The sequence below is a fragment of the Amblyomma maculatum genome, chromosome 2 (assembly GCF_055883805.1).
Source record: "Amblyomma maculatum isolate TAMU_Amacu chromosome 2, ASM5588380v1, whole genome shotgun sequence".
Classification (NCBI taxonomy): domain Eukaryota; kingdom Metazoa; phylum Arthropoda; class Arachnida; order Ixodida; family Ixodidae; genus Amblyomma; species Amblyomma maculatum.
In genome coordinates this window covers 135,147,621-135,163,005 of record NC_139345.1, presented here as the reverse complement: position 1 = coordinate 135,163,005, position 15,385 = coordinate 135,147,621, and the positions used below count along the sequence as shown (strand labels likewise).

Below are 15,385 nucleotides of genomic sequence, written 5' to 3'. Positions count from 1 at the left end.
AGGTTGAAGATCAGCTGATTCATGCTGTTTGCAGGATGCGGACGCGATGTGGTGGATGAGGGACGGGCTGCAGGGACGGCAGTTGAGTGATCTGTAGTCAGAGCTGAAATGACAAAATAGGTCAGCGGGGGCAGCGAAGGTTGTGAAATGCCCTCAGCCAGGGTGAGTGGTCCGATTCTGAGAGATCTGCACAGTTTGATGAAGCAGGTTGACATGGCGCTGCAGGATGACATCAGTAACTGGATATGCGAGATAGCAGCCATCTGGGGCGGGTGGGAATGGTGACATAGGAATGTAAACGGCAGCTTCAAGAGGAAGGCGGCAGAACGGTTCTAAACGAAATTGAGGTCAGCAAGCGGATCAGAGGATCAGCTTCAATATCCTGTAAATTCTAAATTAACTGTGGCTCACTGGAATATGTATACCTGTACTGCAAAAAATATTTGGTCAGTAATATAACTTTATATGACAGCGTCTGATGTTTCTTGTGTGTAGATTTTGTGTGTATGCTTTTCTGATACTACTTGAATAGTATTTTAATTGTCGCTACATGCTGCTCTGATATCTTATGTTCACTGCTGTCATCGTTTATGGAAGGTGGTGCATGTGAAGTTACGCAATTGTGGGCTTTTCCCCGAAACCTTACCACCGTCTTTTGCATTTTAAAAGATTACAAAATAGTGCGTAACTACATGATTGTAATAAATATATACCGATCCAATGCAAAGCATTAGCGGTGGGGCATGTCCTGTACGAAGTCAAGAATGGTTTATAGTAGTCGGCATAGCTCTCGTTTAATTTTGTCATTTAACTTCTTTCATGAGACTCATAATTAACCTAAACCATTCTCGAATAAAGCAGTAGCAGCTGCCAGCGCAATAACTTTTATGTTAATTTTACCCCATCGGTCGCGAACAGCCCATTGACTATTGCGCTTGCCGAGTGCTTTAAAAGCAGACAGAGTAAGGTTGCACTTGCTTGTGCAAAATTTCTGTTCGTAAATAAGAATCCAAGGTATGCTTCATAATTAAAGAACATATAGCCACAGTATACACCAGCCAGAAATTCATTAGCATGCATCACAAACAGTTACCAAGGCAGAGGATATGCACCCTCACAAAACGACACCACGCTTATTGCGGTTTCAGTGGCGCCACATGCCCACCTTATGAAGAGCGTTGAACTTATTCGATACGAGTGGCTCATGTGAAAAGATTGTACTGTCTAGTTCGTTCATTTGATGAAGTTTTTGCAAGTTTGCATGACGCTGCGTCAGGTTTCTGGAATATTTCGGCGGCAGATTGTTGTCTTAACCTGACTATGCCAGCTGGCTTACTCTGTCGGTCGCGACGCAGTAGATTACCTTTTCATGGCCAATGCATTCTTAATCCTTAATAGTAGGCAGGCAAGCCGTCTGGCTCCTGGTCTAAGCTTGAGTAGGCGGCAATGCTGAGGCTCACTTCTTCAGTGAACTTTGGGATCGCGGCGTAAAGCGTGACTGGCACTCTGGATGGTGGAGGAGCAATAGCTTTTTTTATTTTTTATTTGATGGACCTTCTACGTGGCATGACTGGGGCTTTTTACTTAACATAAGTCGTATATTTTATTGTCATTGATAAACCAGAGCAAGCTCCAGCTCTTAATGCTGTCCATTAGCCACAAGTGAAGGTCTTGCTCCCTTGTAGCCGAGAATCCGAGTTCATATAGTCGCCTTGTTCTTGACGGCTGCATTCCTGGGCATGTCCATAACATGTGGCGAAGCTCCACCTCGGCGGCCGGCCTTGAACACATAACACATGTGCTCGGCACTGCGTCTTCTTCAGAATCCCATCGATACGTCGCTGATGGGGTAAGGGCCACCAAAGCCCTAATCCTTGTAAGGGGCTCATCCTCAATGCTCGTTAGCTTATGAGGGAGGGGTATGGGAGAATCAAGGCGCGCGCATTTTTCTTTACAAGAGATGCCGATAGGGAATTGGGGATTAAGTGGGGAGCCTTGTGGGTGCAGAACCTATGTTAGGAGCTTGGTGTTTTAAGATTGTCTGTATTTTATAATCAATGTTCTTAGTGTCATCTTGTATCCAATGTACCTAAATGCGTGTAGTTTTTCTTATTTATACCATGTATCTTCTGAGGGATTCTTAGGCATTTTGTAACTGTCGTGTTATTTAACAGCTTTACAGAGTCGGTGTAAATGTGAGCTTGGCTTATAAGCGGTATGAAATTTATAGCCTTCATTGCATCACCTATAGCATACAGCTCCATTCCAAGTGAGCCTGGTGGTCCGTTAGGTACTACTGATGTGTGAATAACTCATCATGTGTGGGGTTATGCCGTTCTTCCACCACTTTGAATAACTGATGCATCTGCATAAGCTATAGATATTCCAGGACTTATATCAACCACCGCACGTGTTGTCGCTTGAGCTTTAGGATGGAGCTTAGTAATGTTGTTCGTCATGTTTTGTAGGTCCACTATTTATTTTCGCTGTCTGCGCTGTCACATCCCTGTATATGGCTGCAACAGGCGCAACATATTTTACTTTAAATTTCTTTTTTCTTATCCCTGTTGAATAATTTCCGTCAGAAGATTCAACTATGCATATTCCTGAAGTATAAAAATGGGTGTATATTTTGGGAAACCCGTGTTAGTGCACAATATGTTTTTTTTATTGTTTCTAGCTCCGCGCACTCTTGATTAGTCCTTGTATGAAACTGAACTTGGTGCACTATCCTAGGTTCAAGTGCTGAACATGCAAGTTATCTAGCTGTATCTGTTTTGACCTCCTCTCCTCTAGAAAAAGATTCCTTTGACCAAATGTAACTTAGTTCCTGCTGCCTTTTTCGTACTATGTTCCACTGTACTACGTGATATTTACTCTGTGCTATGTTTTGTAGTTCCTTTGCCAGACTTATATGTGTTTAGCCCAAGGACCCTCATCCGGTTCATTTCCTATATAGTGTAGTTACGAATATTCAATGTCAAGTTATTATCTTGAAATTTCTTTCTCCTCTTCTGGTTTCCCACTAGATGTACCTGAACTTTTGGCGGGATATTTCCTGGTCTGCTTCTCGTACGTACCCATCCAAAGTCTTTAAAGCCGTCTTTTGAATGAACGTTCTGTTTCTAGATGTTCATGAGTTGACCATATTGATATGAGGCGACAAGCGAGCAGAAGGCACAACATGGTTACGCGGTGATGATTTATTGGCTAACCTATAGCATGAGGGCTCCTTGCGCCACTGCCGATCTTCTTCCAACAATCTCCGCGGCCACAAAGCGGTCGTCCGGATCGGTTTGTTGAAGCCAATGAGGTGACGGCGAGGATGTTCAAGGAAAGACAGAACAGTATGATTTGGTTGCCATCGCGATATCTGATGCTTGGATGATCCCCCTCTCCTGCAGCTTTTCATCCATCCCCCAGCAAAGCAACCGCGGGGGCGATGGCTTGATGTCGCGTCGGGCGGCTTGGAAAGAGGTTGCGTGTTTCTGTTCTTCGGTTCCTTCGGGTATCTGATCCGGTCTTGTCTCTGGTGGTTTGGTCTGTGCCACTTGCCTTGAGATAAGGGCTGGAGGCGGAACATTGGTGGTTGAAGCTGGTTAGTTCTGAGCAGGAAGTGCTGGAGCTGAGCTGCGTGGCGTCATCTGCGGTCTCTTTGTCGATGGCTCCTGCGTACGGATAGCGTCGAAGCTTCAAGGTGAGGATGTGGATGACATACAACAGCACCTCCCAGCAAAACGATAAGCGCAGAAAAACGAGAAGACGGCGCAACATGGCAATATGGTGAATGATGATTTAATGTCTGCCCTAAAGCACAAGGGCTTCTCTCCCGCCTCTGCCGATCTTCGAAACATTTCCCGGGGACACCGAGCAATCGTCCCGATCGGTAACGTAGGTTCGGTGTAACGTAATCAGCATAAAATAAGACCTCTATATTTAGTTTTTCACCTAGTTCACAAGCCAGTGGTATAAAGTCTAAATTAACCAATAAAGCGGCAAACACTCGGCTTTTTGGAACTACGCCATTTGATGTGTAATTAGCGACTTGTTCTCCATTGTGCCTAACGGAGAATGTCCGGTCTTGAAGCAAGTTACATACAACGTTTGTAATGTGCAAACGAAATCCCAAATTTTCCATCTCCTTAGTTCTCTTAGAGTACGACACATTGTCATGTGCATTTTAACATCTGTAGCCACCACCCTGCGTAGAAGGTGGCTTTGAGGTGACATCTGTAGACCCTCTTCAGCTTGTACTGACAACCAGATTTTTGTGTCAAGGTTTGATTTAGTCCAATTTACCGTGGAGAACACTTTAGCCATCAACCATCTCTTCTAATTTTTACACATTGTTGGAGTTAAATATATAGGGCGCAATGACTGTATGCTGGTTGGAGGATTTCCGGCCTTTTTAATCACAGCGAGGACCGAACGTTTCCATTCTTTTCAAATTGCTCCGTTCTTTTCATATGTCGTTTATGACAGCCAAAATGGCAACAAGATGTTCGGCTATGTTTTTAAGCTTTTCGTATGGGATCTCGTCATATCCTGGCGCTGTTGTTTCGCTCGAATCTTCTATGTCAGAAATAATCTGCAATATAATAAATGAAATTGCTAACTCTGAATTATCTACCATGTCTTTTGTAGGCAGTAGGGTGGAAGACTGCGCATGATTTAAAAAAAAAAAAGAGGAGTGCCGCCTGATTGGCAAACACCTTCAGAGTTATCTTTAGGGCAAGTCGGATACTTTCACATTGATCTTTAATCTGCTTCTCTGTTTCTACTACTCTGATAGGCCTTCGGAGCGCTCTGTTGTCCTTTTCTTGTGGCGAAACTACTGTACCAGTAATTCATCTTTCATGTGATCGTATTTGCAGTTCGCGAAGCTTTTGAGGCCGGAGAACATATCTACACGTGAGGCTTTTTCTTCACAAATAATAAAATGGGCTTTTCTGGAAGTACTCTCCGAGTTTGAAAATCACATTTATTGCTTAAAGTGAACATTTAGTAATTAAGAAAAGAGAACGTTATTACCTAATAATTTTTTGCAGAAAACTTTCTTGCAGTGTGCAGGAATGCTGACAGTTTTATGCAACTTATTTTAATGGCCAACCTCAAATATTTAGTTTTAACCGTTGGCTCACATCAGATGCAACCGCCAGTGCTATGTTCGAGTGTTTTGAACTACTATTTTTAGGCCGGAGGCACGTTTGTTTATAGCCCTGTGCTTCAAAGTCTCTCTGCAACATCAAAAAGAAAAAAACAATACCTTCCCCTTGCCTAGCACATAGCTGAGATGGAAACAGCGTAGAAAGCACTTCTTCCCTGTGAATCCATTATTATGCTCTTTTTGCAGTAGCCCATGGCACAAAATATTCATAACGGGGATCAAACAGCTTAACGCACTTGAAGTTCAAGAGAATGAGCGGGTCGGACCGGTACATCAAAGTACCCCTTTAGGCTGAGTTGGTGATTACAAAACCAACTGTCCCTTCTGAACGTATGGCTACTAAACACATGACCTAACCGAGCACTGAAGTCTCTTGCGGGACTTCTGCAAGGCTGTTCAAGAAGACATGTGTCTGTTTAGGCACGACAATCCTACTTGCTTCGAATTATACTTTCAACAAAAGAGGACTATATCAGTGTTGCAGTATATTATTGCTTACGCACGTCTCGTGATTATAGCACGCGTGCCGTTTGTCCGTAGAAACGCCAGGAGAATGGGAGGATAGTACCGGCCGCTAAGCAACGTGCTGTCTTTAGTGGCACACACCAGTGTTCGCTATATCACCGCAGCACGGACGCACCGACGGAGTGCTATTCTTTCTGCGACCGTGGTTTGGAACTCGGTGTCTGGCCTTTTCGTTCTCAGCGCCTGTCAGGGCTTGGATATAGAGCACGCTGTGCGACCCTCCGAGACCCTTGGATTGGAGACGTTTTGGTACAGATTTTTTAAGCTGGGCTTTTATCTATGTCGGATTGTCTTTAAAATAATGCGGTAGCTTAGGACTCTACGTCACAATAAGATGAATGAGATGATAAAGGCAAATATTTGGGGATTACTTACAAGGCGACGTGTAGAGTGCATACATTCTAACGAGATTACGCAAAGGAAGTGCGAACTTGATGCTTTACCGCCCGCTGTTGGGCCATACACCCAATGGCGGAGCCAAAGTGTCACCTAGTATATCTCATTTGCTGGTCTTGCTTGAAATACGTAGTGCTGTCCACTAAAATATACCCTAACGCGCTCAAGAGCAATAGATGACGTACTGTTGCAGTTCGGTTTCTTAAGCACCACGGACAGCTACAAATAATGATAACATTGAATAGTGTTGAGTGATGGTATATAGAGTTTCAAATACACTGCTGTTGTAAGGAGCGCCAAGTGGAGCTTTTTGAGCCTAAACAAGGGTATAATTCATAAACTGACAAAATATGAGTTGCACTTCCGTTGAGTGCTCAGTCACGGCGTGCATGTTCCGTACGGTGCTTTTCTCCTTTTTATCTCGAGCGCAAGATAACGGAATGCATCATACTGCCCCCGTCTACTCCTCAGACTCCTCGGAACACACTGGGTCTGTGTGTCGTAGCAATATTATCGCTGTCCGACAATGCAACAAGAAGGCCACTCGACGAGCAGTCTAGCATTTAGTATGTGCGTTTCAGGGATGTAGCTCACACAAGCATCGTATGTTACGAGTGAGGGAAGCACCGGATAAATGCACCACATTGGCAGTCATGCGTTTTCGAGGAACGCCAGGTAAGGATGTGATTCTCTGTAAGCTTTCTGCTTTGCGGACTTTCTTACACTAAAGTCCTCGCAATCAGTGATTAACTTACTGTTATCTTAATAGAATGATAGTTTCGAAACGGCTGCTGCCTAGTCATTGAGAATTTTGATTTTAAAAAGAAGGGAAAAAAAACCCTGATGTGTACTTGCCACGGGCTCCCGTGCACATTGTTCATTCCTTTAAATACGTCCCTCGATACTAATATGATTTTCTTGATACCAAGCGTGCTTAAATTTGAAGGCGTTGCATTCTTGGCTATTCTTCACTCGGAGTATGATTCGTCGAATGTAAAGAAATAAAAGGGGAACAAAAAATATTCGAGATCTCCAGCGATCTGTTCGAAGCTACCGCCATCGGTGGGGTCGCAAAATTATGCAATGAGGATGAAAAATTTCAGCGGATTTGTCAGGCACTCTGAGGTCATGACTGATATCGCAAATAGGAATTTACTATTTTGAATGAACATCTCCAGAACGAACGGAAATGATTCCGTAGAAGGCGTGGTGATTTTCAACAACGACATTGATTAAAACAACGAGAGAAAGGGAAAATTGCAGTGCAGAAAATGCGTTGTACAAAACTATGTAGGTTATAGTTGAGATAACACCAGTACTATGCAGCAGTTAAAAAAATTCTACGCAACAGAAACTCGTAGGGTAACTGAATTAAATTGATAATAGAAACGTATGCTGTGGAAAGACGACGGGCAAACAGCAGTTGAGTAAACGCATTGACCTTGTTGGACTGGCAATCAACCATAGATAATTCACGTGGGGCATGCGAAAAGCACCTTATGTGTAAAAAGCGGGCATGTGGCTCTTAAAAATAACAGAGTGCACTAAGTGAAAAAAAAGAAACGCAATATAGGCGCGTGAAAGATCAGGTGTTCAACCGGTTAGACGGAGAACTAGCGGGATAATGGTTTAGCAGATTCTTTCGAATATGCTGTTTTGGTGCCAAAGAAAGGTGTCTGTTTTCTGCTACGAATGTCACCGACTTCATCAAGTTGACACTGATAATATTGTGAGGCTTCCAAGTGGGATGCTCTTCGCACGAGAAAGCGGAGAAAAGCTGTCAGGTTCACGACAGTAATAACGGTATCTGGCTTAAACCTGTACCGCATGCTTTCGACGTTCTGGCCTGACAGCCTCTGAGACTAGCCAGAGGCAATTATGCATACAGCGAGTTAGGTTTCGTTAGCGCCAGCCCTGCACATTCTACTCTGGCATACCTACGGGTGCCTTATTCTGCAATAAATGCACACAAATGCACAGCTCAGGAATACCATGAAAAGGTACCGTAGGAAAGACGGGATCACTTAGATTTTGGGAGGCAGAATAGCAAAGTGCAACTTTACCATGAGGGTATATAACAATATTGGCTAATTTCGACTTTCTACGCTAAGCAGATCGAAAATGGAAAAAAAATTATTCTGGATATTTAAATAGCCAAGGTTCGTGCTTTACAAAATTTTAGAAATCGGAAAACCGAAAACGTGCGCCTCGATGGCATTGATAAATCTCTGCAGTCTCATCGCTTTCCGTATTTGTAAAGCATGCGACAATCTGGCGTATGAAAGTACTTCATGTGACAATTTGAGACTGGTTAGCGCCGTCAATGAACGAAGAAGGTTACATACAATAAGCTACATATTACTCAAAGCAGTGATTTCTGAACGACAACATAATAAATTTTCGCTTGGAAAAGTGTGACTGAATCAGATGCCCCCCCCCCCCCCCCCCCCGGTACGTGAGAAATCTATTTTCCTCCATAACCGCCGCCAAAAAGAAACTTCATAAAAAAAACGCGTCTTTAGGGAACCTGTTTATTGAGAAGTTAAGCGATGGCTTTAGTCGGGATGCTGGTGATGATTCTGGGTTTCTTAATGGCAGAAGTGTACACAAAGCCCGCAAATTACCACATTAAATAGGAAGCTGAAAGAGGCGAAGGATACTCTTAACCATGGCTGTATACTGGCAAAAGGTCTGCACCTTCGCGAAGATAAATGTTCCGAGGAAGATAAGTTTACGCTTTTAAGATGACGAGAAACTGATCAGGCCGTGTCAAAAAGTCACCAATACTGCAGTAGTGATTCGACATTACGCTCTTCAAGCGAGCGTGCACACTGTCGTGAATTGCTTATATAACTTACGTTACCTTGACACACAAGGTCCTAATGTAATTATTACTTTTATTACTAATTATGAAACTGCAATACAATAGCTTGATAGACAATGGCTTGATAGGCTTCAAAGTCATTGCGATTTATATATGGGAAATATGCCAGGAAGGATTCGCCGGCCTCAATAACGTTACAAAATAGGATACAGACACTGGAACTACGCAGAAAAAATAATCGTCTTGTACTGCTACCCCCCCGCCCCCCCATACTACTCCTTCTGGAAAAAATAACATGAAGCTACCAGCATCCGTATGTCGGCCTTCTACGAGGACAAAATGACACAGTCATGAGTATTTGCTTGCACAGATCTTCGCTAAAACAATCGCTTACAAGTGCAGGTTTTTCCCTCGAACGGCGAACGAGTGGAACTCACTTCCCATTGGTGTATTTCTGTCCAACGATTTCATGGTTGAATTGCAAAAACCTTTTTGTTCAAGTTCGCGATGTTAACATTTCATTTGTCCTTCTTTTTGTGCTTTATGTTCATTTCATGTTACAATTTAAAAGGTTTTTTTTTTGCCTTCTTTTTGTTTGTGAAGACCCCCTCCTGCTTGAGCCAACGTATTGGCCTGCAGTATGACTAAATAAAAAGTTGCACGTCGGGACAAAATTTAAGCCGTGAAACCTACAGCATTTTTAGTGCAAACCGTGGCTGTCTGCCCATCCGCTTTTTGGAACAGAACGTAACGAAAATGCGTTTAATAAACTTTAGATAGAAAAGAGAAAAAAGCTTAAGCTTTTCTCGTCAGCTGGAAAGCTAAAGTTAAAAATTATCTCTATCCCCTAAGATTTAAAACTTGACTGAATATAAATTTCAGTTTCGGGATGGTTTCCGCTGAGTCACATAAATCATTTTATAATTCAAATATGACTTTTTCCAGCACATGTGGGTGACAAAGTGATTAATGCGATGAAAACTCCTAAATATTCCGTTGCGTGTGCGCAAAATCGTTCACACACTTAGGACGTCGTGCATTACCTACATATTCACACATTATCACGGATTCGGGGAGGCTCCTGTGTGGAGAAAATGCAGTAATATCTTATTGCTAGGTGATTGTATAAACTATTTTATATATAACGTTTGCTGTTGCCGGGTTTAGCTTATTCCCCCCCAATGTCATTGTTATACACAGCTCTGCATGACATTCTGTTTAGGCACTATTCCTGCGGGTGCTTAAGCTTCGAGTTCCGGGTATTGCTTGGTGTAGCTGAGGAAATGGAAATACCTACAACTGCAAACATTTAATAGCTAATAGTAGACACACAAAGGCCACAAACATTCCCCTCCTAGCCGTTTTGTTAGGTACTGAGAAGTACCGCCAGTAACACGCTGCTTTCCTAATTAAAGGCGCTCACTCTTGCGAATAAATGGAACCTGGACACAATATAGAAAAAAATTGAAACAATAAATGAAAGACGCTTAACGTCTGTTATCAAGGGTATAACACATCATCGTTTCTTTGTGCCGCGGCTACCCTTGCCAATCATGTTTGCTTGCATCCAGTGTTCTACCGGCTTCATTACTAATCCTTGACTCCAGCAACTATATCTAAACCATCTCATTAGTACACAACCTTAAGACACCATACCATGAGAAATACCAAACCGCAAATATAGACGACGACTAGGCGGAGGCGGTTTCCTGCTCGTACATACCGCTTTGTCATCTTCAGCATCAAATTTTGGCCACAACTATATTGAATATCTTTGTTTTAGGGAGGTCTTGCCTGATTCGACCACATCCTGTGAGGCCATTTTCATCATCATCATCATCATCAGCCTGATTATACCCCCTGCAGGGCGAAGGCCTCTCCCATATTTCTCCACTTAACCCGGTTCTGTGCTAGCTGCATCCACTTGACCCCTGCGAACTTCTTAATCTCATCCGCCCACCTAACTTTCTGCCGCCCCCTGCTACGCTTTCCTTCCCTTGGAATCCAATTTGTTACCCTCAGCGACCATCGGTTATCCTCTCTTCGCACTACATGTCCTGCCCATGTCCATTTCTTCTTCTTAATTTCTACTAGAATGTCGGTAACTTGAGTTATTTCTCTGACCCACTCTGCACGCTTTCTATCTCTTAATGTTACCCCTACCATTTTTCGTTCCATAGCCCTCTGGATTGTCCTCAACTTAAGTAGAACTCTCTTGGTTAGCCTCCACGTTTCAGCCCCATAGGTGAGTACAGGCAAGATGCAACTGTTGTATACTTTCCTCTTGAGCGATACCGGTAAGCTGCTAGTCATAATCTGCGAGTGTTTGCCAAATGCGCTCCATCCCAATCGTATTCTTCTTGTTATTTCCTTTTCGTGGTCCGGGTCTGCGGTTACTACCTGTCCTAAGTAGACATATTCGCCTACTACTTCCAGTACTTCGCTACCTAATGTAAATTGCTGTTCCTTCCCGAGGCGATTGAACATTACCTTAGTCTTCTGCATATTGATTTTCAAGCCTACCTTTCTACTTTTCCTGTCTAGGTCATCAATCATTATTTGCAGTTCATCCCCCGAGTTGCTTAGCAAGGCAATGTCATCAGCAAATCGCAGATTACTGAGGTATTCTCCATCTACCCTTATCCCTAACTGCTCCCATTCCAAGTCTCTGAACACTTCGTCTAAACAAGCTGTGAATAGTACTGGGGAGATTGTGTCTCCTTGCCTAACACCTCTCTTTATGGGAATTTTGTTACTTTCTTTATGCAGAACTATGGTTGCTGTGCAGCCGCTATATATATCTTCCAGCACTTTCACGTATGGCTCGTCTACCCCCTGATTTCGCAATGCCTGCATCACCGCCGAGGTTTCAACTGAGTCAAATGTTTTTTTCGTAATCAATGAATGCTATGCATAAGGGCTGGTTATATTCCGAGCATTTTTCTATCACCTGATTTATGGTATGGATATGATCGATAGTAGAGTACCGTTTCCGAAACCCTGCTTGATCCTTTGCTTGATTGCAGTCTAAGGTTGTCCTGATTCTATTAGCGATTACCTTAGTAAATACCTTATACGTAACAGACAGTAAGCTGATTGGTCTGTAATTTTTAAGGTCCTTAGAGTCCCCTTTCTTGTGAATGAGGATAATGTTTGCATTCTTCCATGGTTCCGGTACCGTCAATGACACCAGGCACTGCGTATACAGGGTGGCCAGGTTTTCTAGCACGATATCCCCCCCGTCCTTCAGCAAATCTGTAGTTATCTGATCCTCTCCAGCTGATTTCCCCCTTTTCATAGTTTCTAGTGCTTTCTTAACCTCGTCCTTCGTCACTGGTGGAACGTCTTACTGTTTTTCCTTACCGCCAATCTCATTACGGTCCTGACTACTTTGGCTACTGTAGAGATCTGTATAGAACTCCTCGGCTGCTTTGACTATCTTTTTCATATTAGTGATGACGTTGCCCGCCTTATCCCTTATCGCATACATCTGGTTTTTGCCTATGCCCAATTTCTTCTTTACCGCTTTAAGGCTTCCCCCGTTCTTTACAGCATGCTCAATTTTCTCCATGTTATACTTCCTAATATCGGCCACCTTGCGCTTATTGATTAGCTTTGATATCTCGGCCAATTCGATCTGGTCTGTTGGATTGGAAGCTTTCATAATCTGGCGTTTCTTAATCAAATCTTTCGTCTCCTTAGACAGCTTACCGGTATCCTCTCTAACTATCCTACCGCCTACTTCTACCGCGCACTCAGTAATGATATCTCTGAAATTATTGTTCCTTGCCTCTAGGGTAATGTCGCCATCCTCAGTTAGAGCAGAAAACTTATTCTGTAGCGAGATCCTGAACTCTTGTGCCCTCCCCCTCACCTCTAATTCGTTGATGGGTTTCTTTCTTACTAATCTGTTGCGTTCCTTCTTCAGATTTAGGCTAATTCGGGACCTCACCATCCTGTGGTCACTGCATCGCACTTTCCCGATTACCTCTACATCTTGCATAATGGCGGGAGTTGAACACATTATGAAGTCGATTTCATTTTTAGTCTCTCCATTAGGACTTTTCCATGTCCATTTCCGGTTCTTCCGTTTGCTGAAGAAGGTATTCATGATTCGTAAGTTATTGCGCTCTGCAAACTCAACTAGTAACTCCCCCCTGCTATTCCTAGAACCAATGCCATAGTCACCTACTACCTTGTCTCCTGCCTGTTTTTCCCTACCTTGGCATTGAAATCGCCCATTAGTACAGTATACTGCGTCTTTACTTTTCGAATTGCCGATTCTACATCTTCGTAGAAGCTTTCAACTGCCTGGTCATCATAACTACATGTAGGTGCATAGCCCTGTATAACCTTCAGTGTGTACCGCTTATTAAGCCGAATTACGATGCCTGCAACCCTCTCATTAATACTATAGAATTCATCTATATTACCCGCTATATACTTATTGACAAGGAAGCCTACTCCTAGTTGTCGCCTCTCTGGTAAGCCTCGGTAACACAGTACATGCCCATCTTTCAGTAGAGTATATGCCTCATTCGGCCTTCTAACCTCACTAAGCCCTATGACATCCCATTTCATGCCCTCTAGTTCCTCTAACAGCACTGCTAAGCTAGCTTCACTAGCTAGGGTTCTAGCATTAAACGTTGCCAGGGTCAGTTTCCAATGGCGGCCTGTCCAGCGGAGCCAGACTTTCTTAGCACCCCCTGCTGCGTCACAGGTCTGACCGCCGCCGTGGTCAGTTGTTCCGCAGCCGCTGGTGACTGAGGGCCGGGGTTTCATGGAGCTTATCATAGGAGGTTGCGGCCAATTACTGCACCAGGGTGGCCAACTCCTGTTCTGGTGAGGGAGTGCGTTGCTGGAGGTGTTCACCGGCATCAGGTCGCACCCCAAACCTGTTTATGCAATTCCATCAACACGCGGATTTTTTTTTCTTTCATCCGGTGGAGAATTTCGCGGCACCGGGATTTGAACCCCGGTCCTCTTGCATGCGAGGCGGATGTTCTACCGCTACGCCACCGCTGCACTACGAGGCCATTTTATCACCCACCAAATTCTGACTTGAGAGTTCAAAGTTCTTGTGCGACATACTTTTCGAGGAATCTGCTCACACGTTGCTACTTGGGAGTGATTTTAATCTTCCCGATTTGCTTTGGCACGATGGCTGATGCGTTAATGGAGCTGGGGGCGTGTTATCTCTGATATGAAAATAATAAATGGTACGTTGGGACTGCTGCAGTATGTAGATGAAAATACCCATGATAACCGTATCCTAGATCTTATGTTCTGCAATTAATATTGTTGCTCTGTGGACGTTATTCCGGGCATAAGTGACCACCTTGCTGTCGCCGCAAATATCAATTCTGAAGCGCACCGCCAGAAAGCGTGTGCGCTTTCTTCCATCTTTTCGAAAGAGGTGATTATGTTAGTATGTCTGAAGAGCTCGTTCACTTGCATTCCTTTCTGAGGAAAATGATGCGCACGAGTTATGGCTTATGTTAAAAAAAAAAAAAAAAAAAAAAAAAAAAAACATTACTCGAGCTCACAGATATATGTTTGCGCAAACATGAAATCCTCAAATTAAGGAAAGATAAATCCACACCCATGTTGACCGCACGAATCCTAAAGCTTATTCAAAAGAGAAGGCATGCACTCCCAGCATTCAAGAAAATAAAATCAGTTCTCCACCTTTCAGTACTTTTTAAGATTGCAAATGAATACAAAGGGAGCCTAGAAGCGGCGAAAGATGAATACTTTTGCCGGCTAAATGCTAACAGGAAAGAAAACACCAAATTATTTTTGAAATATATTAGAGGGCACGGATCTGAATCGTTAGGAATCTATGAATTAGTTCACAGAGGTTAGGTTCTCAACGATGATGAGCGTAAACTAACGCATCTAAATAACTACTTTCACTTTGTCTATTCACCTAACCCGACTTGAACTCTGTACCATCATTCAGCAATTCCCCTACTATACAGCCAGTATATATTAGTGGAGGCGGTATTTAGTGGACAGCTGGAAAACGTCAATGAAATTAAAGCCATTGGGCCAGACGGTCTTTCACTACATATTTTAAAAAGATGTCTGGTACCAATTTCTCGTTATCTATATTTTATTTATAGTACACATTTAGCAGATGACAGTTTACCAGATGACTGGAAAATTGCACATGTAACTGCTATTCACAAGGGAGGTCCCAAAAAGATGCCAGTAATATAGAGTTATATTAGTAACACAAATTGCATGTCAAATCCTTGAACATTTTTTGCATACAGCGATTTGAGATACATTACCGAGAATAATTTGCTAATTTTAAAACAGCACGGATTCCGCAAGGAGCTTATTTTGCACCACCCAACTGGTCGAATTCTTTCACGACTTGGCATCCGGTGTCGATGAAGAAGAGCAAATTGACTGCACTTTTTTGGATTTTCAAAAACCTTTTGATACAGTTTCACACTCGCTCATTT

The 15,385-nt window shown here is 43.2% G+C and overlaps 1 protein-coding gene across 1 annotated transcript in view; it reads left to right on the top strand.

Moving 5' to 3' along the window:
- Nucleotides 1–213: 213 nt before the first annotated feature.
- LOC146199938 (carbohydrate sulfotransferase 5-like) overlaps nt 214–15,385 on the top strand; it is a 32,477-nt gene continuing 17,305 nt past the window's right edge. Inside the window, exon 1 of the mRNA XM_084592235.1 lies at nt 214–272. Coding sequence (XP_084448361.1) covers nt 214–272 — 59 coding nt within the window. The remainder of the gene's footprint in view (nt 273–15,385) is intronic.